The sequence below is a fragment of the Gymnoscopelus microlampas genome (assembly GCF_963454915.1).
Source record: "Gymnoscopelus microlampas genome assembly, chromosome: 5".
Taxonomy (NCBI): domain Eukaryota; kingdom Metazoa; phylum Chordata; class Actinopteri; order Myctophiformes; family Myctophidae; genus Gymnoscopelus; species Gymnoscopelus microlampas.
In genome coordinates, this window is record NC_139942.1 from 54189261 (window position 1) to 54215354 (window position 26094).

General features: G+C 42.0%; 2 protein-coding genes across 3 annotated transcripts in view; one reads left to right on the forward strand and one right to left on the reverse strand.

Moving 5' to 3' along the window:
- The window catches only part of lyn (LYN proto-oncogene, Src family tyrosine kinase), a 33935-nt gene that overhangs the window by 6383 nt on the left and 1458 nt on the right, over window positions 1-26094 (forward strand). The window contains exons 2-12 of one of the 2 annotated variants that reach the window (XM_084058619.1): window positions 2130-2265; window positions 4254-4314; window positions 5329-5437; window positions 6975-7073; window positions 7217-7320; window positions 7901-8056; window positions 9291-9443; window positions 14730-14912; window positions 15417-15493; window positions 17083-17236; window positions 19478-19609. In XM_084058619.1, coding sequence (XP_083914745.1) covers window positions 2131-2265; window positions 4254-4314; window positions 5329-5437; window positions 6975-7073; window positions 7217-7320; window positions 7901-8056; window positions 9291-9443; window positions 14730-14912; window positions 15417-15493; window positions 17083-17236; window positions 19478-19609 — 1363 coding nt within the window. In that variant the 5' untranslated portion in view covers window position 2130. The remainder of the gene's footprint in view (window positions 1-2129; window positions 2266-4253; window positions 4315-5328; window positions 5438-6974; window positions 7074-7216; window positions 7321-7900; window positions 8057-9290; window positions 9444-14729; window positions 14913-15416; window positions 15494-17082; window positions 17237-19477; window positions 19610-26094) is intronic. The other variant, XM_084058620.1, reaches the window with a different exon arrangement.
- On the reverse strand, window positions 20514-24535 carry LOC311046357 (NXPE family member 3-like). Its single transcript, XM_084058610.1, has 5 exons — window positions 24337-24535; window positions 23391-24160; window positions 23225-23295; window positions 22383-22634; window positions 20514-21472 (listed from the first exon to the last, which is right to left on the reverse strand). Exons 1-5 carry the CDS (start codon window positions 24433-24435, stop codon window positions 20919-20921), a joined length of 1746 nt encoding a protein of 581 aa, XP_083914736.1. The 5' UTR covers window positions 24436-24535; the 3' UTR covers window positions 20514-20918.

Consider the following 26094-nt stretch of genomic DNA (forward strand, 5'->3'; position numbering starts at 1 on the left):
AAAGATCACACAGTCATTGTTGCCCCCTGACTATACTGTTGGCTGGTACAATGGCACCCGTTGCGACACAGGAAGTTCTCTACAGTGTTTCATGTAGAGTGAATGTGAATTTACGACCATTGCTTGGCTAGGGTGTGTCTGTGAGTTTTTATTTTTTTATCATTGTAAATGGTGCATTCATATAGCTCTTTTATCCAAAGCACTTTACATAGATTGTGCATTACATTCACCCATTCACACACACACACACACACATTCACCGATGGCGAAGGAAACCATGCAAGGCAACCTCAGTCATCGGGAGCAATTAGTTAGGGGTTCAGCTTCTTGCTTCTTGCTCAAGGACACTTCGGACAATAATTCTGGGGGAGCCCGTGATCGAACCGGGAACCTCACGGTTGCTTTTCGACCGCTCTACCGGCCAATCTACCGCTGAGCCACTGCAGCCCCTTTACTGTCTTTAGTTCATTCAAAGTACAACTGAGCTGGTAACCGGCTCAGTGGCGTTGTGGTTAAATTTCCCAGCCGAGTCATACCAAATACTATAGAAATGGGACCCAGTGCCTCCCTGCTTGGTGCTCAGCGTCAAGGGTTGGATTGGGGGGGTAAGTCCCTGTGACATACTATAGTGTAATAATATCCAGGGGGTGTCTCACGCTACAGAAACAGGAAATAGGCTCCTGCCCTATGGGGCCACATGGCTCGACCGGGAACCTTTGGTTCCCAAGGCTATACTTGATACTAACAATGAGTAGAAAACTAAAAACTAAAGTATAATCTAAATCAAATTTTATCATCATCCACAGCAGAGAAGGTGTGTGTGCGTGTGTGCGTGCGTGCGTGCGTGCGTGTGTGGTTTGAGAGAGAGAGAGAGAGAGAGAGAGAGAGAGAGAGCGCGCGCTTTATGTAAAGTATACAGCTCGCTCGAGCCAGTTCTATACAGAGACCAGTTTCCTGCAGAGGTGGACCAAGAGGAAAACCTCTCAGTTTTGATGACCTACATCTGAAACCACAGCAACACAATATCAAAGGCAGCACAATGTACAGACAGTAGCAGACAATGTTTTTATGGCCCATGCAATACAGTACTACTGCCCTTGACCAGAGAGAATGAAATGACACCAAACAGAAACCATTTAACTCTCTCTTTACAATTTGACTGTTTAGCGTGCAGATCACTGCTTCTCAAACGTTTTCATGTCAAGGACCCCCATGTTTATATGTATTTGGTCGCAGACCCCCATCTGAAAAGGTTTTGTGCTAGGGGCCCGCCCAGAAGAGAAGATTTATGTTGTGATTTTTTTTCAAAAGTTAAAAAATAGCAGACCCACCAGCTCATAGTGCAGCATGAAGTGACGCGCTGTGAGCTTGTAGATCTGCTATTTTTGAATAGCCAACATATAAATGGATAAAGTGCTTAAAATTATTGTGATGCTATATTAACTAATTTTGCTGGGGATCCCCCTCAAGGACCCCCTGGGGGTCCCCGGACCCCAATTTGAGAGTTATTATTATTGAAAGTTATAATAACACATAGTATAGATCTTTATCTGCTTTGGTTTTAGAAACTTGCTGTAAGATTGGTTACTGTAGTTCTTGTCTGTTTTTATTTAAGCTATTTATTGGTTGTTTGTACATGTATTTTTCACCTTTTTATGTAGTTTTTCACAAAAACAAAAGGAAAGACCTACCACTCTTTGGCTTTGGTGTATTTCCATCAAATGAGATGAATACACTGTTATTAAAGGTCTAGTGAAATTGTTTTTTCACAATTTCAGAGCATATATCCGTGGTCATCATATGGGCATACTTAACAATAGATTCCCCCAAAAAACATTCTGTGTATTTTTATATCAAAAGTCCCTAAAAAGCCAATCTTAATGACTTCCTGTGAACGAACACGTGCTGCATGATGACGGGGACTGCCCATAAGTCCGACATCCCATTACTCCGAGTATGTGGCTTCCGCGTGCGGTGCACCGTGATGACACATGAATATAAATGAACCTTGAGCTACTCTTTTTTGAATCTCATTCAAGATGACGTGCAGAAGGTGTATTACTCATTATAAACTTAATCAGCACGCTAACTCCCCTCTCCTCTCCTCTCCCCTCCCCTCCTTTCTCTAGAATGGGTTGTCAGAAGTCCAAGCTGAACGAGGGTCTGGGCGGAGGTGTGGTGGATGTGAAGAACGGCCGGCAGCCTGTACGTACCGACCAAACCCACTATGTCAGAGACCCCACCTCCAATAAAAAAAGGGGCACTGTAAGTAGTCAGACCCCCGTCTGAGCAAACAGATACAGTATAGCCATTCACCATATTCACACACGGAGGCCATTTTGCTTGCTAGTTAATAAAATAATGCCACCCCGGCTGGCATTTCTTCCCAACCCACAAATATGACGTGAGAGCAAGATGGCCGCTGTGTGAATATAGTCAATTGGTTGTTTTTATTCATTGTTTTGCAGTGACAAATTTGTACTGTGGATGCAAAGGAAACCAAATGAACATGTACATGAACCCTGGAGTCCCCAGTCTGGGCATGTCGTAATAGGCGAACATTCTGCAAAAACAACAGATCTACAAGCTCACAACGCATTGCAACGTGACGCGTTGTTGTGAGCTTGTAGATGGCCTATTTTCGGCGAAGAGATTTGGTGTAGAGGGGTAAAGGAGGGAGGCTAAAGTATAGAACTATTGGGGAACCCAGTCAAAGTAGGTTACAATATAGGGTTTGAGTGGTTACTTTTCTTTTTTTCTTTTTCATAGTTTGCCGTTCTACATTTAGGTTTGAGATTTGAATATTTTCATTGGCGTGGGAATAGTTGCTAATCTACTAAGTTTAAAAGCCTTCAGTCCATGGGCTTGTTATACCTTAAAGCAGTGGTTCTCAACCAGTGGTCCGGGGACCACCAGTGGTCCTTGAGGGGGTTCCAGGGGGTCCCCGGACAAATTAATTGTTAGGAACCAAATGGACCCTTATGGGTCTGTAACTCTGAGAGTGTACAAATGGAACCAAATGGATCCTAATGTCCATTTGGTTCCAGTTGTACACTCTCAGAGTTACATTAACACTGATGATGATGATACAGTGTAGATTGGGACCCCCAAGAAATCAAAATGGTTGAGTCCCTGGCATATCTTTTCAAATGGGGGTCCCTAGGCTAAAATGTGTCAATTTGGGGGTCCTTGATGCGAAAAAGGTTGAAGACCCCTGCCTTAAAGGGATAGTCCAACCAAAAAATGTTTTTTTTTCCTATCGATTAGTCACCCCATAGAGGCTTGAAATCATCGTTATTAAAAAGGTCTTAAAAGTCCCTAAATTGTCACTTCACTGTGATCAGAAATCATGTGGGGACACCCCCGGGGGAACTACTTGGAGAGGACGTCATTAAAAGTACCAAGCTGTTAAGCCCCGTTCAATGAAGTCTTTTATCATAATGAAATACACGATTCGCTGAAATACGCACGTTTCATAATCACATGTACTTCCTTGTTCGATAAATGGATGGATTGCAATAAGGAGGAAACAACATAATGGTGGAAGTTGAAATCACTGCGTGTGAAAGTGAAAGTTTGGGAAATTTCTGTATATGAAATTGCAAAGTTGTGCAAATCAATGATTGCTTCACCATTTCCATTCAGATATACGTATGTGTTAACACGTGTTGAATACACTTCTTGTTATGTTGTTTCCAGGAACCCTTTTAATTTATTCTGATGTTAAAAAAAAAAAAAGCATTTGCATCTGCAGTGGTGTTAAGTAACTAAGTACATTTACTCAAGTACTGTACTCAATTACGATTTTGAGTATTTCCAATTTTCAATACTTTTACTTCTACTCCTCTACATCTCAGATTCAAATGTTGTACTTTTACTCCACTTGTATATTTTGATTATTATTACAAAACACACATTAACCACTTCAGCACTTTGTATACTTCGGCTATTTGAAAATAGCCGACCTACAAGCTCACAACGCGTCGCATCGTGACACATTGTGAGCTTGTAGATCTGCTATCTCCTGCGTGATGAGTACTTTTACTTTAGGTACTTTAAGTACATTTTGATGCCAATACTTTTGTACTTTCACTCAAGTAAAGTTTGAATGCCAGATTTTTACTTGTAAGTGTTTCTACATTGTGGTATTTATACTTTTACTTGAGTAACAAACAGTGAGTACTTCACTGTTTCACTGCTTTTGGTTTATTCTGATGTAAAAAAAAAACTTTCATGTGTGTCTGTGTCTGCAGAGTAATGCAGGGATGGACTCAGGAGGACTGCTGCCTGGTCAGGTGTTCATGAAGTTGGAAGGTACGGAGTAGTGTTGATTTTTACAGCACATTTTTATTCAGTTTTAGTCATAGTCTTTTGATTAAAATTCCATTTAGTTTGAGTCATATTTTACCTGAAATGTTTTAGTTTTAGTCTAGTTTTAGTTGAATATAAATATCAAAACTATAAGATTATAGTCAACTAACTAAATCTACGGTTGATTTAGTCGACTAAAATGTATTTTGGCGGTGCCTTGATGGCGTCGTAATGGCTGATTTTACACTTGGTTGCATGCTGAAAATAGCCGATCTACAAGCTCACAACGCGTCGCGCTGCGACACGTTGTGAGCTTGTAGATCTGCTATTTTCAGAGCGCAACACCCGAGCACAACCAAACATAAAATGACTTTTAGTTCTACTGGATCTCTTCTCCACTAGTCCCTCACTGACATTTTAGTCTAGCTTTTATTTGTTGACGAAATTGTCAATATATTTAGTCTTATAGTTAGTCATCATAGCCTAGTTTTTATTTAGTTTTTATTTAGTTTCAGAGTCAGTGAAAAAAGGTAATAGACCAACATTTTTCGTCATAGTTTTAGTCGATGAAATCAACACTGGTACTACGGAGCTAAATGACCATATCGTCAGGCAGAAACCTTGTATGTCCAAAAATGTTACTTTCCAGTAAATGGGAAAAAAATAAACCTGTGCTCCAATGGATCCAATGTAGTTATTATTTAGTCATAAGTGCTTGTTAACAAGCTCACAACACATCGCATCGTAATTCTGCCATATGACGACATATGAAATAGGGCAAAAAAATAATAATATGGAGACGGACAAGGTTTCTATTCCACCACGACGATATCAATAAGCAGCTACACGTGTGAATATGAGATCTATGTTCTCTTTGTCTATTTACCCTCATTCCTTATTACCTTAGTCATAGTGTTGTCCCTTTTAAAGATGCATCTTTTTTTGAATTAGTTTCAGCTATCCAACTATATCTTTACTGTAATAATTAAAGTATGACACTCTTCTGTTCTCACACAGAGCAAAATGATTCTGGTGAGAAGATCATGGTGGCCATCTATCCATACCAGGCCCAGCACCCTGATGACCTGGGATTCAAGAAGGGAGACAAACTGAAAATTCTAGAAGAGTAAGTCAATATCTTTTATCCATTCCTCTGATGCAGTGTTGATTTTGACAGCAAATTTTGATTTAGTTTTAGTCTTTTGAATGAAATTCCATTTAGTTTTATGCATATTTTAGTCACCTGAAATCTTTTTGTTTTTGTCTACTTTTAGTCGACTAAATATCATAATATTTTAGTCGACTAAATCTACAGTTGATTTAGTCGACTAAAATGTATTGTGGCGGTGCCTTGATGGCGTTGTAATGGCTGATTTTACACTTGGTTGCATGCTGAAAATAGCCGATCTACAAGCTCACAATGCATCGCAGCGCGACGCTTTGTGAGCTTGTAGATCTGCTATTTTCAGAGCGCAACACCCGAGCACAACCAAACATAAAATGACTTGTCTTTTAGTTCTACTGGATCTTTTCTCCACTAGACCCTCACTAACATTTTAGTCTAGTTTTTATTTGTTGACGATATTGTCAGTGTATTTATCAATTTTAGACATCGTAGCTTAGTTTTTATTTAGTTTTTTTCTTCATAGTTTTAGTCGACGAAATCAACACTGCTCTGATAGAGTCAGGCCGATTGAAACTGGGACACTATTATTATGCAGTATGTAGTATCATCCATATCACACCTAGACTATGCAGTACTGGGTGAACCATTTGTTTTCATAGACATAATGGTAGTGATTGTAGTATCTCACAGGCAGCCTATTACTTCCCAGGTGGATGTGTATATATAGATACCAGCTGCTATGCTCATGCACCAAAATAATCATATTTGAACTGGGGATCCCCCAAAATAATCATATTTGAACTGGTGACCCCCCACCCTGACAATGACTTGGAATGTAGGAGTTGAGGCATCACATTTTAATTGACTGGGTTCCACCGATAAACATTGTCAAAATAGCAGATCTACAAGCTCACAACGCCTTGTAACTTGTAGATAGGCTATTTTCAAAATGTTTGCCTCTTATATTATTTGACAATTTGGCCAATGTTAGACCAGTTTTTATAGTATATTTTTATGAGTATTTTTTTATGCGGAAATGTCTTTTTTCTTTTCTTTGTTTATTTTCTTGTTATTAAAAAGGTCTTAAAAGTCCCTAAATTGTCACTTCACTGTCATCAAAAATCATGTGGGGACACCCCCTGGGGGAACTACTGTACATGGGAGAGGACGTCATTAAAAGTACCAATAAGCTGTTAAGCCCAGTTCAGTGAAGTCTTTTATCATAATGAAATACACGATTCGCTGAAATACGCACGTTTCATAATCACATGTACTTCCTTGTTTGATAAATAGATGGATCTTCACCTTATTTCTAAATCTCATGTACATAATTGGAAAAAACCTGAGCATTGATTTAACTCAGAGAATGTAAAAATAGACCCGTTAGGGTCAGCATTTCCTGTGTCGACATTGCTTAATTTCTACGTTGCTTTTGTGTGAAATGTCTCCCGTCGTGACAACAGGGCAATCAAAGTAAAATGGTATCATAGTTGAAATATAAGGTTTAAAATAAAGTGATTGTCTTGTGGTCCTCCAGACATGGTGAATGGTGGAAGGCCAAGTCGCTCTCGACCCGGAAGGAAGGATTCATCCCGTCTAACTACGTGGCTCAGGTTGACAGCATGGAGACAGAGGAGTGAGTGATGATCATAGATCTGAACCCTGTAGATCAGGGGTCTAGTTATTAATACATTCGTTGTCACCCATAACACTGTTGTGGAATATTGTAAAAAATAATTACATAAATAAACTAAACTAATAAAAAGTGTGTGTTTGTAGGTGGTTTTTCAAGGAAATCACGAGGAAAGACGCAGAGAGACAACTGCTGGCACCAGCAAATAAACCTGGAGCTTATCTCATACGGGAGAGTGAGACATCAAAAGGTACATACAGTATGTACAGTATAAGTATCAGTATAAGGTCAGCGAGAGACACACAAAAAAAGATAGCAATATGGAGAGATAGAAAGACAGCCAAGTGCTTGGTCATGGGGGAATGGTTAGGTCTCTGTAAGACTTATGGCCTTGACCAGTGGTGTAAAGTAACTAAGTACATTTACTCAAGTAATGTACTGAGTTTTTAACACAGGCCTTTTACTTTTAACAGGGAATTTCTACATTGTGCTATTGATACTTTTACTCAAGTAAAACATTTGAGTACTTTTCCCACCACTGCATGAGACATGAGACTTGTGATTTGATGCTATATAAATAAAATGGACTTTACTTGACATGCAGTGCAAACGTAAACCCTCTATTCTTAGTGACACAGTCCTGAGTGTACTAGGTCTGCTTTAACACCAAATATATTTTGCCAAAAATGATACAATCTTGTAGATCTACTATTTTTGTCTAATGTTACCCCAAGAATTTGGATGCTGGGGTTCAAAGTGGTTGAAATAAACATGACTGATTTCATTCCTGTACCGTTGTTGCTCTCTCCCTCTCTCTCTCCCCCCACCAGGCAGCTACTCACTGTCCCTACGAGACGTGGACCCCCAGGGGACGGCGGACGGAGTGGTCAAACACTACAAGATCAGGACCCTGGATAACGGCGGCTACTACATCTCCCCCAAGATCACCTTCAACGACATCTCCAGCATGATCAAACATTACCACAGTGAGTTCACATCAACCCTGTTACACATGATCAAACATTACCACAGTGAGTTCACATCAACCCTGTTACACATGATCAAACATTACCACAGTGAGTTCACATCAACCCTGTTACACGTGATCAAACATTACCACAGTGAGTTCACATCAACCCTGTTACACATGATCAAACATAACCACAGTGAGTTCACATCAACTCTGTTACACATGATCAAACATTACCACAGTGAGTTCACATCAACCCTGTTACACATGATCAAACATTACCACAGTGAGTTCACATCAACTCTGTTACACATGATCAAACATTACCACAGTGAGTTCACATCAACCCTGTTACACATGATCAAACATTACCACAGTGAGTTCACATCAACCCTGTTACACATGATCAAACATTACCACAGTGAGTTCACATCAACCCTGTTACACATGATCAAACATTACCACAGTGAGTTCACATCAACTCTGTTACACATGATCAAACATTACCACAGTGAGTTCACATCAACTCTGTTACACATGATCAAACATTACCACAGTGAGTTCACATCAACCCTGTTACACATGATCAAACATTACCACAGTGAGTTCACACATCAACCCTGTTACACATGATCAAACATTACCACAGTGAGTTCACATCAACCCTGTTACACATGATCAAACATTACCACAGTGAGTTCAACCCAGATTTAGCACAAACAAGGGAATGAACTCGTTCTCATGCTATTCAGGAGGCTGCAATTCCAAACTGGCCCCTGTCAAAGTCTTAACCTAACCTGTGTGGGGATCACATTTTAAATAAGCCATTGTGCTTTTATGGGCGATCCAGTTTAGAGGACCATGTATTGTGAATTGTACTTCCATGTACTGTTTCCATGTCTTTCTAAATAAAGTGCTTCAATCAATCAATCAATCAATCAGTTCACATCAACCGTGGTGGTTAATGTTAATGTAACTCTGAGAGTGTACAAATGGAACCAAATGGAGCCGTTAGGATCCATTTGGTTACTAACTATCCATCATTTAGCTGGGAACTCCCTCAAGGACCCCTGGGGGTCCTCGGAACCCACTTTGAGAACCAATGCTGTAGAACTCGAGACCCTGACGTTATAGATAGGAGAGTGTGGAGGGCTGCGATTCAGATATATAACTGTGTGTGTGTGTGTGTGTGTGTGTGTGTGTGTGTGTGTGTGTGTGTGTGTGTGTGTGTGTGTGTGTGTGCTATACAGAACAACCAGACGGCCTGTGCCGTAAGCTGGATCGTGCGTGTGAGAAACCAAAGGCCCAGAAGCCGTGGGACAAAGACGCCTGGGAGATCTCCAAAGAGTCCATCAAGATGGTGAAGAAACTGGGAGCAGGACAGTTTGGAGAGGTCTGGATGGGTGAGTACACTACAAATGACAGCTTTCTTCTCATATCAAACATGTATATTTGTGTAACACTGTGTAATCGACTCTTTAAACAAACATTTATAGCGTCATAGTTTTACAGTCGATAAAGCAATGATGATTATGATAATAAATATGTTAGATGGCAATCGCTTAGTTCTTGTAGTGGAAAAGATCAATTTGTTTGGGATGTTTATCGGTATCAACCTTAGGTGTCAGTGAGCCAGGGAGGCGGTGCCAACTCTGAATGTTGTGTTTACAAACCGCATTTAAATGCCAGTTCTCTAAAAAGACTATTTAGCAATAATAACCATTATTATCCATTATAGCCACCTTAATATATATTCGTTGGCTGGGGTCCCTCAGGGGTCCATACTTGGCCCCCTACTTTTTCCCTCTACAGTCAGACATTTCCAGAGAAGAGATTAGATGTAGAGTCTACTCTACGCCCAATGTCTTCGCAGAAAATAGCCGATCTTCAAGCTCACACAACACATCGCAACGTGAGATTGTAGATCTGCCATTTTCGCCAACTGTTCACCTATAATGACCAGTGCAGCATTAACGGAAGGGCTTTAGGTGCTGAAGCACAGGGCACCAACCTTGGGGGGGGGGGGGTCACCAAACGGCGTGGAGAAAGTGAAAGAAGACTGAACTATCGTAGAAAAGCGCAGACATTTTGAAGCAACGGCTGCTGAAGGACCGCTAAAACGGTGAAGCGTAAATCCCCCCACCCCCCAAAAGGGACGCTATAGGGTTAATGTGGTTAAAGGGTCATTCATGAACTGAAAACACATGAATGAGCCTTGCTTATTTAATATAATATTTATTCTACATATCAGTAAGCTATTAAAGAAACCATACAGTAGATTGTTGTTCACTGGCACCCGTTCAAGCCTGTCTTATGGGCATGTATGTGTCTGTCTGCCTCTCATTAACATCTGTGATATACATCTATGGAGGAAACAGGACGGGAGATTTGCATTGAAGCCAGGGTGTTGCTGCCAATGACACACACACATGCACACACATGCACACACGCGCACGCGTGTGCATGTGTGTGTGTGAGAGAGAATTGAAGTGTAGAAGTGGTACAGACAGGCAGACAAGTCCAGTTTCGTCGGCACATTTGTATATTTGCAAAGCTGAGCCTTTCCTGCTAATCCCACCGGCTAACAATGAGACGGGTGACAGACTGTTGTTGTAGATGTACACACTCCCAACACAACCTGAACTCTTGATACGAGGCCCAGTTCAGAGCACAGTATCAGTCTCTCTCTCTCTCTCTCTCTCTCTCTCTCTCTCTCTCTCTCTCTCTCTCTCTCTCTCTCTCTCTCTCTCTCTCTCTCTCTCTCTCTCTCTCTCTCTCTCTCTCTCTCTCTCTCTCTCTCTCTCTCTCTCTCTCTCTCTCTCTCTCTCTCTCTCTCTCTCTCTCTCTCTGGACATGATACGTAGGAACATTTAGACTCATCACATTTAGTGACACGACGAGGACAAACTGTGACAAAGCAATAAGTGACCCCATCTATCTAGTTTTACACTCTCTGAGCAACAAAAGCAAATCTGCAAGTTCACAACGCGTCACATTTGCCACATTGGCCTATAACAGCGGTGGGCAACTTTGATGATGCTGGAGAGGGCCACTATATTTCCACACTCACTCCAGAGGGCCACATAGCACATACTGTCTCTCCGTATTTTAACTTTTTTTCGCCATTTTATTTCAGGGTTAGGGTTATAGCCGATCTACAAGCTGAAGACGTGTTTTGAGCTTGTAGATCTTCTATTTTCTGCTATTTTTGAATCGTTACACTTACACATACATTGGACATAAAACAGATTTATAGTAATTATAGTGGGTCATGTTTGCATGTTTGGAATTGTAACAGCTGAAATCAATAATATATCATTAATCCGATATTAACCTGCGGGCCGGATCAAGTGAACGTTGCCCATGTATGGCCTATAATGACATGACAGGGATAGCAGGTTGAAAGTGGTTAACACTCTGGGTTCTGTGTACGAGTCACAACTATAATGGCGGTCAGAGTTTTGCATTTACTGTAACACATGGGTGTGTCAGAGAGGCAGAAACACTGTCCACCGTCCGCTCACGTTGCGTCCTTTGTTGCCATTGGCTCAGTGGAGCTCATGGCTGGCATCTGTGTTTTCCATATAGCTGAATATCAGGACGTTTCAATCAGCTTTGCAAATATCCAGACAGCACAATGAGCTAACGGCTAATCCTCTGCCCTCTTTACTGTGGTGGCCTCTCCTCTCCTTGCTGTGAGTCAGCATGAAATGTGTTCCTGGTTTCAAGTTGATTCTTTTGTACGCCCACAGGAAGCCATGGTTGGACACTTTGGCTATTTTTGAAAAATCGAGAAAATGTGTGCAAATTAATATAATTATATTATTTTAAAACAACATTTTTAACTCAAATCTTTGCTTCTGGGGGGTCCCTGGAACAGTATATTTTGAGATGGGGGTCCGTGGCCAAATGCATATCATTTTGGGGGTCCTTGACATGAAAAAGATTGAGCACCACCGATATAGAAACATTAAGTTTATCAAAATTGTTTGATAAACTCTAAGTTTATAAAACGTTAAAGTTTATTATTAAGTTTATCAAGTTTATCATCAAGTTTATCATACTGTTGGGATTTAGGAGAATCGGCTTCAGGTCTTAATGGGTTAAATGAATGACAATTGTTGTGTGATACATATTGATAGACCTTTTATTTGATCCGGCGGGGGGGAAATTCAGTTGTCAATGGCAGAGTGCAGCAGTAGGAAACGCAGAGCAGAAAATACAGAAAAAGGAGATACAGTTATACGTGTGTAAAGTAGGCCTATATGGTGGTCTTGTAGTCAAACCCTTTCTCTAAAAAAGATAACACCAAAAAAGTCCTTGCGGTCTTGTTTCCATTGGGGTCCTAGGCATTCAATTCATCAACATATGAACATCGGCTACATTTAGGGAGAAGAAGAAAGACATTCTAATGATCCTTTCATTTGCATACGGTGACACCAACACCGACAGACGGCTACTATGGTGCTAAAAATAGATTTGATGTCTTTTTCGCCAGTAAGCCCGCAGCTATCCGACGGTCCAAAGCCCTTTGTAATGTAATTTATTATTTGAGGGACAATTCCTCGTCAAGTAAAATGTCATAATGGTGACAGCCCTACACAGGTACACATAATGCAGTGTTTGTACTGCTATGGCCATGCCATTCAGCAGACTGGACTGTATACTGTACATCAGGGGTCTTCAACAGGGGGTCCGGGACCCCTAGGGGGTCCTCAGAGTTACTACAGGGGGTCCCCCAAATCTTTGTGTGATATGATTATTTCTTTTTACATGAACCACTTGAACCCTAGCATCCCTTTTCTGAGGAGAACTTTAGCCAAAAATAGCAGATCTACAAGCTCACAACGCCTCGCGCTGCGAGGCGTTGTGAGCTTGTAGATCTGCTATTTTAGGTAAGAGTTATAGGTGTAAAGGGAAAAAAGAGCAGCAAAAGTTTATCTGAAACACAATTTTATACAATATAGAGGGGGTCCCTGCTTCATCTCTCTCTCAGCTAGGGGGTCCTTGGCCTGAAAACGTTGAAGACCCCTGCTTTACATGTTGTCTTTTAGCCTCTGCTGCACCGTTCCCCAGAGAGGAGCACGACAGTTGGTGTTTGTTCGGCGTTCATTCATGCTTGAACAAGAGTCGAACCAATTGGTCTTTGTTCCTCATACTTGTTTTTAGACCTGTTAAACGTGACTTTCACAGCTGTTCTCAGCACCTCTCAGTTCCTCTCTTAAGGTTTGTTTAGTGGGTATAAACGCTGCTGCTGTAGAGGAAGTTATGGGTTACCATGGTTAATTGCTTATGCTAAACTATAACCTCGATAACCTCTTTGGCGCAATGACTGTGTCTTAGTTATAGCACCCACTTAATGCTAGTGAGAAAGTGTCAGACGCTCACGTGAAGAAATGCACCCACTGTTTGTTTTTTTTTGGGCGTCAAGTGGGCGCATCAAAACCTCTAGCTGTGGCTGTGTCTTTCAGAGCATGGGTTCTTGAGCATCGACCGTAGGCCACAGACCACCAAAATGCAATGCAATACACCATATTCACCCGGGGCCATTTTGGAATTTAACATTGAAAGTGCCACCCCGTTGCCGTGGCAACCGGGGTGGCACTTCATTGACTTAACAGCAACATGGCCGCCGTGTGAATATGGTCTATAGTATGCCATCCCGGCATTAAGAAAGTTCAAAGTTGTTTTGCAGTGCATAATGTATTTTCAAGTGTTTGACCGTTCGACTGTACACGCTCCTTTGAGAAACACGAGTCAATTTCTTGATGAAATACGTACCTACGTATACACAGATCATGAAAAATAATATGTTTTGTCTGTGAAAGTATACAGTAGTCTTGTCTTCCTTAGCATGTATTAGTTGGCCATGAGGCGTGCTTTGTAAAAAAGACGAGAAGAGAGATGTAAGACCCCAGGGTAGGGCCCGACAAGCCTAGTGCTTCTCCCTAGACCTTTTTCGGATTCTTGGACAGCAGCAGGAAAAATATTGCCGTTTTGTGAAATGTACTTCACTACTTATGTTATGTGTCCTTTATCTGAAAAAAAAGAAGACAAAAAGAACTGAACTGAATTGAAACTGATTTTGAACAGTAAAAATATGGATGATGACAATGATGTACAAAAGTACCCTGGGTTACTGACGTGAGGAGAATGATGTACAAAAGTACCCTGCGTTACATGAGCATAATTGACGCAGGACTCTGACTGTAAGCTGTGGCTAACAGTTTTGTCTGGGGGGGGGGGGGGTGGATTCACACCAGTGTTGGAGATTTGCTGACCATGACGAAAGTACAACTGTGAAGGAAGCAAGAACACCAAAGTTTTGACATGAACAAATAGGGCTGTGACGATCATTCAATTTAGGCTGACGATTAATTGTCATATAATAAATAAATGTGCCCAAAATAGAGACGCCAGAGCGTGGACGATGGGGAGATAATGATGGATGATGGATTTTCCTAACAAACTTTTTATACAGATTAATGGAAAGAATTGCGACTAGCTCGAATAATTGTGATTTTTGTAAGAATGAAGTAATGTAATAATGAAGTCTTCCTCAGGGTATTGATAGGACTCTATCAAGGGGAGTGTGGGTTAAGTACTACTATAACAATGCTCTCTCTCTCTCTCTCTCTCTCTACCAGCCTACTATAACAATGCCTTGTCTCTCTCTCTCTCTCTCTCAGCGTACTATAACAATAGCACCAAGGTAGCAGTGAAGACCCTGAAGGTGGGCACCATGTCAGCCGAGGCCTTCCTAGAAGAGGCCAACATGATGAAGACTTTACAGCACGAACGCCTGGTCCGTCTCTATGCCGTGGTCACCAAGGTAGAACCCATCTACATCATCACGGAATACATGTCTAATGGTGAGAGGACCACACACACACACACAAGATACTAGCAAATATTTGCAGTGACTAATTATAACTATTATAATTATATTAGATGGTGAAGAGATTCACATACACGTACAAGATCAACAGGCAGGGGAAAAAAGTATGCAAAATATATACAGGCAATACAGAGACATAAATACAACAACATTTAAACAAAATGTTTAAAAGGCCTATTTAACTCAAACTAATCTCATATCAGTGTGAATACAGTGTTACTGCAGCAATGAAAATGAATAAAACTTGGAAGTATCTGCTCTTTTCACAGAACGGCCAAACGTTCTGTGAAAATAGCCGATCGACAAGCTCACAACGCATCGCATTGCGATGCGTTGTGAGCTTGTAGATCGGCTATTTTCAGCAAAGATGATAGTGTAAAGGGGGAAAAGGAGGGGGGCTAGTATAGAGCTCTGGGGAACTAAAGTAGTTTTAATACAAATACATTTACTCCTCTTCCACTGTCTCTCCATGTTCTAGGAAGCCTCCTGGACTTCTTAAAGAGCGAGATAGGATGCAAAGTGCAATTACCCAAGCTCATCGATTTCTCAGCCCAGGTAATTTCCACACTGACTGGCACTTGGTTCACAGCGCTTGTTGCTTCACTAAGGTAGCCTCTTTCTTCTTGACATGGGTGTTGTGTAAGAAGAAGACGGTGGCGTCACTTTTTCCAGTGGTCAAGGCAGAAAGAGGAACAGTTAACTAAAACTAACACACTTAGCACTTAATGGTTCAGTTTCATGTATAATATGGTTCTTGAGGTTTTAAAGGGCGGCTTTGCAGGTTCAGTTCCCTTTGCAGCTCGGATGGTGGAACGTGGAAACGGCTGCAAATGACTATTTTCATAATCGCTTCCTCCGTCGATTATATTTTTGGATTATTTGATTAATCCTAAATGCATGTCTCTCCTCGCTCTCTCTCTCTCTCTCTCTTTGCCCTTGGTTTCCTGTCTCTCTACACTGAACTATCTGAAATAGCCTAAAAGCATAAATAAATGCCAAAAATTGAATTACTTTGTAAATAATAATAAAATGTCTTTACAAGATTGGCAGATGTTGTAAGTTGCACTTCCTATTGTAGAGGGTGAAAGAGGATGTATTCTTAGAAAGGTTTTTTTTTTCTTCTTCTTTCATTTCCAATCTTTCACCACCTTGGGAAAAACTGTCCCAGTAAACGACGAGATACTGTAGTCCCACAGAGAGATTGAGCGCTGAAACTCAAGGTGCAGCACTGGGGGGGATCAGAGCTCCTATCACGTATTTACCATTAGAAATGCATGCAATGCAGAAAGGTGCTGGCAGCTCAAAATGCTTTCTGCTGTGTACACGGCCCTCGATTGGGCAAGCTGTTGTATGACCGTAGGGAACATGATGGCTTTTTGACAGCAAATTTTGATTTAGTTTCAGTCATAGTCTTTTGAATAAAATTCATATCGACATATTTTAGTCATCTGAAATGTTTTAGTTTTTGTCTAGTTTAGTCGACTAAATCTACAGTTGATTTTTGTCGACTAAAATGTATTTTTGGCGGTGCCTTGATGGCTTCGTAATGGCTGATTTTACACTTGGTTGCATGCTAGAATATGGCCGATCTACAAGCTCACAACGCGTTGTGAGCTTGTAGATCTGCTATTTTCAGAGCGCAACACCCATAAAATGACTTGTCTTTTAGTTCTACTGCATCTCCTCTCCACTAGTCCCTCACTAAGTCTAGTTTTTATTTGTTGACGAAATTGTCAGTATATTTAGTCTTAGTTTCAGTCATCGTAGCTTAGTTTTTATGTAGTTTTTATTTAGTTTTCGTCAGTGAAAAAACGTAGTCGACGAACATTTTTCGGTATAGTTTTAGTCGACGAAATCAACACGGATGGCTTCACTGATAGGTCAGCTGCCGTATCACCCATAAGGGTTATACGGAAGCTGACCAATCACCTATGTAAATACACAGATCTACACGCGCGCACACACACACACACACACACACACACACACACACACACACACACACACACACACACACACACACACACACACACTTCCCCCCCATATATTTTCAAAATAAAAAAGTACCATATTGTGTATCGTATCGTGAAATGAATTATTAATCGGCACACCCCTAATAAATAAGTCTATGTGTATTGTCTCAGATAGCAGAGGGCATGGCGTACATAGAGAGGAAGAACTACATCCACAGAGACCTGAGAACAGCCAACGTTCTGGTGTCCGACAGCCTCCTGTGTAAGATAGCCGACTTCGGACTGGCCAGGGTCATAGAGGATGACCAGTACACCGCCAGAGAGGGTACGCGTGTGTGTGTGTGAGTGTGTGTGTGTGTGTGTGTGTGTGTGTGTGTGTGTGTGTGTGTGTGTGTGTGTGTGTGTGTGTGTGTGTGTGTGTGTGTGTGTGTGTGTGTGTGTGTGTGTGTGTGTGAGTGAGTGAGTGAGTGTGAGAGAGAGAGAGAGATGGAGAGAGAGACAGATTGCTAGTGTGTGAGAGCATGTGTGGAATTACCTAGATGACAAATCTGTCCCTCTTTAACCCATTGAAACCGGGAACACATCTGTGTAACCACTTAATCCATATTGTATACTTTGGCTAATATTCAAAAGTAGCAGATCTACAAGCTCATAGCATGAGCTTGTAGATCTGCTATTTTTGAAAAATCTTTTGAAAAATGTTTAAAGCGAACATTTTTAACTCAAATCATTGCTTCTGGGGGTCCCTGGAACAAAATATTTTGAGATGGGGGTCGGCGGGCAAATACATATAATTTTGGGGGTCCTTGATGTGAAAAAGTTTGAGAACCACTGATATTAAAGCAACATAATTTTTTCAGAAAACTGATTTAGAAGACATTTGTAGAATCCCCAGAAGCAAAGACATATATATTCAAAGATTTGCCCAAATGTCAAAGATTCTTCAAAAATCTAGCAGCTTGTAGCAGATCTACAAGCTTGTAGCGCAGCACTCGGTGCCGCGCTAAAAGCTTGTGTATCTGCTATTTTCTAATAGCCAAAGAAATCTAAAAATGACACCGATTATTTCCCGGTCTCAATGGGTTAAATAAAACTGTGTGTGTGCGTGTGTGTACGTACAGTATGTGTCTGTCTATTCCTGTAATAGCTCATTCATTGTTATGAGCTGTTTCCATGGGTTTATTCCCATGATGACTAGGTCTTATCCTGTCTTTCTCTGTGACTTCATGGCTTCATGAAACACAGGAACATAGAGGGAATGAATCAGAAGGACCTTTTCACAGGCTTTCCCGGCGGGATGGATCTGTCATCATGTTAATTCCATGGAAAAGGTCATTTTTACTATTATCAAGGGGACCCACTTAGGAAACTGGGTCCTCTGTGATAAATGACAATCCAAGAGTGTCATTTCCTTGTGCAGGACAAATTGAGGTCAAGATTCATGTCACTGTATGTGTACTACTGTGTGAGTTGACCAGTCGCCAGTATCAATTATAAGCTCACAAACTGCTGTGGTGGGCTTGTAGATCGGCTATTTTGCAGCACGATCGTACGATGGAGTATCAAATATAAGCGGTTAAAACAGCAAAGCTTCCGTGCCTCAATATTGTCACCTCGTTTTATCATAAACAGCAAAAAGGCTCGCACACTGAAAGATGAAAACTGAGGCTTTTTAGATGCAAGAAATAGTCCTTTACTTTCAAAAGTGCAAACGGTGAATGTTGATGATGGTCTGAGGACCGAAACGTGTCACTTTATTTCACCATGTCACTTTTTACACTTTTGTAAGTAAAGCAGTGGTTCTCAAACATATTTGGCATAGGGCACCCCTGTAAACAACTTTTTCATCCACGGCACCCCTGAATTATATTGTGACTTTATAGCACCTTTTACATGTATGTTATATTACGGTACGTAAATATGTAAATCTTTCTCCCTAAGATACAGTAGCTTAAGTCACGAGGAAAACCAGAACGTCTGTTTCCATTATAGGACAGATTGAAAATAACTTTATACTTGACGTTTAACCCCAGAATCCCCATTCTGATGGGAAACCTCAGAATGGGGAACGTGACGCGTTGTGAGCTTGTAGATCTGCTATTTTTGGCGAAGAGATTTGGTGTAGACTGAAAAAGAATGCACCAAGTACAGTGCAACGTTTTACAAAGTCAAATATGATCAAAGTACTCCACGGCACCCCTGGACATGCGTCACGGCACCCCAGCGTGCCAGGGCACCCACTTTGAGAAACCCTGAAGTAAAGGACTGTTTTTTGCATCTATAAAGAGCCTGAGTTTTCATTTTTCAGTGTGCGAGCCTTTTTGTTGTTTATGGACTTTCATACTGGCCTCTCGCACCTGTTTTCAGCCTATAGTGAGCCTTGAGTTTAGAGCGCAAAATTCCCTAACCTCTTTCACCTCATTTTATCAGCAATGAGAAATCTCACGTTGTGTGTCTGTGTGTGTGTGTGTGTGTGTGTGTGTGTGTGTGTGTGTGTGTGTGTGTGTGTGTGTGTGTGTGTGTGTGTGTGTGTGTGCGCGTGTGTGTGTGCGTGTGTGTTTGACAGGAGCCAAGTTTCCCATCAAGTGGACCGCCCCAGAGGCCATCAACTACGGCTCGTTCACCATCAAGTCAGACATGTGGTCGTTTGGCGTGCTGATCTATGAGATCGTCACCTACGGGAAGATCCCTTACCCAGGTGATTAATGATTAACTGTACTTTATTATGTTTTTTTATATCATCACATCTTCCTGCTTATTATAGTGCTGCCATGCAGTACTGTATGTCTGCTCAACTTGTAGTAACTTAAAAGTGCTATGATAAAGCATTACACAGTTGTGGACTGCCCTCTGCTGGTCAAACATGTGTACTGCACAAATGCTGCTAGTTTTTCTCTCTGAGACCTGTTGTGTTTATAAGACCAGGAAGGAACGCATCTGTGTCATTTTAAGATTTCTTTGGCTATTCAAAAATAACAGATCTACAAGCACTGAGTGCCGCGCTACGAGCTGCTACTAGCTTGTAGATCTGCAGATTTCTTTTGAAAAATATTGAACATTTGTGCAAATCTTTGAATATAAATATATTTTTAAAGCGATTTTTTTTTACTCCAATCTTTGGACAACAAAAACAAATAGAAAATAATTGCAAAAATGACAAAATGTACAAAAAAATCTAAATGAAAACTTCCCCCTAGAAGTTCTCCAGGAGGGGCTAAAACGAGAGAGACTGAACATTCACAAGTTAAGAAAACAATGCAAAGCCAGAGTGGCATAATAATGAAAAAACAATTCAAATTAGAACGTGGGGGTATCCAAATACACCTGTCACAGTTTAGAATTAATTCACCAAGTTTAATGCAAAAACAGACACAATGTGGCTTGAGCGAACTCACCACACAGTGAACATTCACAACACACAAAGGCATATTAAACCATCAGAATAATTCAAATTCAAATGAGTAGGTGGGGGTATGCCCAATACCCTTTCACAAGTTAGAATGTAATGCAAAATGTATTCAAATGTGGCTTTTGCACGAGTAGGCCTATATTCACCACACACACTTGATCAAACACATGATTACTGAACACACGAAGGGGAGGAAGGGGCACAAAGGATTTTCGAGTGGGCAAAAGGGGAAAACGGGGAAGAATCGGAATACACGATTACTTTGTGGACGAAGGGAATATGGAGGTACTCCTGTCATATGAGCCCTCCTCACCACACATGACAGGAGCCGATCAAAAGGCTGAACAAAAAGGACATTCGAATGACACTAAATCACATATATTATACACATATATATATATAAGCAAGTGCAGTGAATGGAGTATGGATGTGATGTGCCCGTACTTACACACTCATCACGATCCTAACATCACATGAATGCCGTCACAGGCTGAACCACATGAAGTCTGAGATCCACACTGGAGCCACAGCGTTCCTATGTGGATCCTGATAGCCACATGATTAGATTTGTATTACATTATCACACAAGCCTAGTGGGTCACCTCTGTGTCTGTGGGCAGATGTTTGACAAGAGAACATGGATCATATTTTTGATAATGGGGGGCTGTGGATGCAGATGATGAGGCAGGTCGTGTGCCAGCGTCATCTCCCAGGCGTCCACCAGAACAACACTCAGGCCCTTGAACATGGCCCTGAGCACCCTGTTCTGCTGCCACGAGTACCAGTCACTGTTGGTCAGGGTCTCGTAGAGGTCCAGAGCTTTGAGGTTCGGCGTGCGGACGACCACGAGGGTCCCGGGAGCCCTGTCCAGGAGGCGCACCACGGACCCGCGGATACCCCGCAGCCGGCGGATGTAGACCTCGACGGGGAACGTGCCAAAGTGGGACCAGACGCTGAGGACCACCACGGTGTCGGGACCCCCGGCCAGGCCGTCCAGCTCGTTGGCCACGTAGCGCAGCTCGCTGGTGGGAACGGCGGCGAAGCGGATCGGGGGCGCGTGGCAGCGGTACTTCACCAGGATGTTATGGCCGGTGTCCACCGCCATGAGCGGTCCGACTTGCTTTAAGCTGTGCAGGTCCATCTCCTTGAGGTCTGGAACAGAGAGATCTACACGTTTCACACAGTAGTGGAGGCTCTTATCCAGAGAGACATACTAATACAGTGTAAAATCAGAGTAGGCGTCATGAATCCTACAACAAGTGTGTGAGTGAGTGCTACTAAAACAAGCATGTGTGTAGGCTAGCAGGTAGACATCAGCATCTGTCTGCTCAAGCACATGGCATATGATCTACTGTAAGTAACATAATGTGAATATCTAAACAGGTGAAGTGCTCACAAAAATAATAAATTAGGAGTGCTAGGGTGGTGCTTGGATGCCCACCCACCAGGGGTCCTTGACTGGATGGTCCCCAGACAAATAAGGAGTAGTTTAATGTCACTTAAGTTCACTTGAAATCATTACACTACAAAATATGTATGAAATGAGTCATTTTTAAATATGTTCAAATATAACCACTATGAATCTGTTTTTCAAAAAAAAATAGAGTCTATGACTTATTGCATAATTGACATGAAACCATGTGCTAGTGGATTTTCAGACTGTGGGCAGAAGATGGAGTAATACTGTGCAGCAGTCCTAACTGGTAGTTGCTGGTCAAGAAAAGTTAATTGAAGTAATTTCTCCATCTCTACACTAGTATATGCTTGTGTTTTCTGTGGAGCAGGTTAGAACCATTCTTTTGACAGAAAGATAGTTTTGATGGAGCTATGGAGCTGAAGGAGCTAAATTCAAGAGGTCCGGGGTATGGACCAGGGGGTGCCAAAAATGGGTCTGTAACACCCTGAGATAAATGAACACCCTCAATGTAGAATGGGGGGTCACGGAGTTAAAACATTGAATCAAAAGGGCGTCCATGGCCTATAATGCTTATCAAACTGGGGGGGGGGGTCCTTGAAATTAAAATCTTTGAGAATCACTGGCCTACAGTACAGTACATGTTACCTGGTAACGCTGCAGTGAGGTACTCGAACCACTGTCTAGCGGTGGAGTCTCCATACATGTGTACGGCCTTGTTCCTCAGGCACTGTGTGATGGCAGAGGCATTGCTGAACTGATGCACTGTGGTGCCACCGAGGGCTCGCCACACCCCCTGGTAGTAATATCCAGAGGGGGGTCCAAAGGGGGGTCCAGAGGGGGGTCCAGAGGGGGGTCCAGAGGGGGGTCCAGAGGGCGTCACGCTGCAGTTCTTCACCTCTGGGTCGTTTATGTGAACAACAAGTAAAACATTCATTTAGAAAACATCACACAGCGTGGCTGTTGTTGTATCATGGACACTTTCTAAAAACCCTCTAAAAAGGTGGGTTTGACTGCAGCTTCTAAAGATCCTAAGCTTCCTATCCTAAACCTTTTAACGTCTACTCTAGTTTTTGTGCACCCCACACAGTTTTTTTTCTTGATTTTTATATTTTTAGACATTTGATATTCAGACATGCTACCGTCCTATAGAAGTCAGATGAAATTCTATTGTAACCATGTTAAACTGATTGTAAACACACGTCCCTGGTTCTGGTGGTTGATATTGTCCTTCTAATGTGTGTTTTTTTGTTTTTGCAAAAAAGGGGGGAAAATGAGACTAATTCATTGAATTGACAATATCAGCCACCAGAACCAGGGACGTGTGTTTTCAGTTTTAAAATGGTTAAAATGGAGTTTAAAGTTCAATGGACTTATATAGAATGGGGGCATGTCGGATCAAATAAATATGAAATATCTAAATATTGAACTTAAAAGGATGTTAAAATGACCCCCGACGAACCCCTTTAATAGCTAGTTTCATCTTTCACCTTTTTCCTTAGGCAACACCCTGACACTGTCAGACCCTGAAGCTTTAACTGGGACTTTCATGTTGATCAGACTGTGGAGAAATAGACACAATATTCCTTTAGTATTGAGCAAAACAAGAAGAAAAATGACCAAGTGAACAAGGAATCAGTTTCCCCCCTTGCTTACTTCTGAAAGAGTGTCTGTTCATCAGATCTGATGTTTTGGTTGAAGCCTCCCTTGACGTGGGTGATGCGTTTGTCACAGTTCAGCTGTTTAGGCTTGTAGCAGTACCAGGGCTCCCCCGTGTGGAGGTCTGTATGATTGCAAAGTGGCTGCTGCTGGCTTGGTGGCAGACAAACATTACAAACTGTGGTTTCAGAAAGAGAGCCTGAGCGGTACTCGCTCTGGAAGAATATTCTGTCTGGCTGCTCCCTGGTCAGTCTGCGCAGCACAGTGACGGCTTCGCTGGGATGAACCAGTGTCACCTCCACCTGCGCACGGCCCTCCCAGAGCAAGGGCAACACGGCAGAGTAGGAGCCGTTCAGGTGGTCCACCACCTGCCCCGCCACGCCCGCTCCGAGGGTCGGCTCGTGCAGCCGAGCGAGCAAGACGTCTCCCCCGTAGCGTTTGGGCCGTCCCTGGAAGTCGTGCATTTGGATGAGAGCCTGCAGATGCCCCCCTACGTGCCGCTCTCTACCTCCCTCTGCTGGGAGGATAGTGAAGTGGCTGTGTGCGGGGTCACTGGTCTGATTGAAGTTGAAGTTCACGCCTGTAGGAAAGTGTGGATGTTCAGGCCAGTCTATGGAGTCTAGGAGGGAGTGTTCCTCCAGAGCATCCTCAGGAGACAGCTTCTGTCCCTGGCAGCTCCAGAGGCTGAGATTGTGGTGTTGAGGAGGAGAACCTTCAGGGAGGATGGTGCTCTTGATTTTAAGTGTGATCTGTTGGGTAATCTGAGGCTTTGAGGAGAGGAGATTAACAAATATTAGCAAGAACGACAATAGAAATATAAGTTTAAATTCTGAAGTTAAAAGGGGAAAGGAAGGAATGCATTGAGTTATACAGGCTTTTTTTGATTGTTGGTGTTTAGAAATGAAATGCCATGAAATAATTTCACTCAACATCAAGTTCTCACCTGAAGAATGTTGTTGTCACGCAGCAGAAAGATCAGAGCAGACAGAGAGCTCGACGCCAGGAGTAGGAATATGACTGCAAACTTTTTACAACGATGCATCTTCACCTCAAATTCTCAAAATTCTTCTCTATCAACAGTGTGTGGCGCTGTTAACAGTCCCTGTTATATCGTAACCAAAAAGGTGGAGAATGAGAATTAAGGAGAAAGTTGAACAGCAAACGTAGTCTAAAATGCAAGTCTATTGTGCTCTCTTGGCACTCACTATGTAACCTGACCCTGCCAGATGGGGCGGTATTAGCTTCTTGGTGAAACAAATGTGTGGAGCAAGCTTCTTGGATCTGGTAGCGTCAGGTTACTCACTATGTACTGTTACTGTAAATAGACCGTAGAGTCTCATTTCAAACTACGGGAAAATCTCTATGCACTTACAGACATGATTAAGCACAATTATTCCAGGCTGATTCAGCTGCTGATCAGACTCAGTTCAGACTGATCAGACTCGTTCCATTCTGTCATACAGAAACGTGAATGGCGCGTGCATTGTGGCCTTACATAGAACTGGCTCACAACCCAGACATCGTTATTGAAATTGTCAGCAAGCTCTGCGCAGTTTTGGAGAAGTAAAAACTCCCGACTAGACACATGACTTCAACATGTGTGGGAAAATCCATTCATCGAACCTCAGAATGGTGAAGTAGAACAGGGTGTGTTCTTCACAGCTTTCATTACATCTGACAATTCAGCACTAATTTCTTTTGCAACGTTACGAGTGACTCCCTAGTAGTCCCTGTGTAGCATGCAGTTTATTTAACCTGTAACCTGTGTAGCATGCAGTTTAACCTGTAACCTGTGTAGCATGCAGTTTAACCTGTGACCTGTGTAGCATGCAGTTTAACCTGTGACCTGTGTAGCATGCAGTTTAACATGTAACCTGTGTAGCATGCAGTTTAACATGTAACCTGTGTAGCATGCAGTTTAACCTGTGACCTGTGTAGCATGCAGTTTAACCTGTGACCTGTGTAGCATGCAGTTTAACCTGTAACCTGTGTAGCATGCAGTTTAACCTGTAACCTGTGTATCATGCAGTGCCTCCATCAGGTGCACACATAGGACCCAACCAGTGTTTGAGCACCTGCCTGTTTGCTTTCATAGGAGAAATTTCCCTTCTCTTCTTTAAATATGGGTCTTGCTGAACCACAGTTGCTCTCCACCTTGCTCTCATTCAATGCAACGTATCTTAGGTCACTTTGTATTCTCATTCTGAAAACGTTTTGGTTGAGCATAGCAGTCTCCATGTTTCTTGTTAAAACCAGAGTATAAAAGGCACGAAAATAGCAAATTTAGTCCAAGTTGTCAGCATTCGCTATGCAACATTTGGTTTACATTATAGGACATTATGCAAGTAACACTCAAAAGTGTGAACTTGCTACAGTAGGTTCTGTTGACAGGCTTTTTATTAGGGCTTATCTGTGAACCATTATCATTCATATATTTGTAATTATATGAAGTATGTACACTTTTACTAGACTGGGTCTATATTGTTTAACTTATCTGTTGCTTAAATTGCTACTGTCCTTCACACAGTGGGGGTTGGGGGTAGTTTGGTAGTCTTTCTTACAATTGATATTTGCTAATATAGTATGTTGGATTCATGCATATTTTCAAACATTTCAAACAAAACAAAAAAAGTATCAGAAAAGAAAAATGGGTGGCCCCCCTGCAGTGACTCTGAGGACCGCCTAGGGGTCACGGACCCAC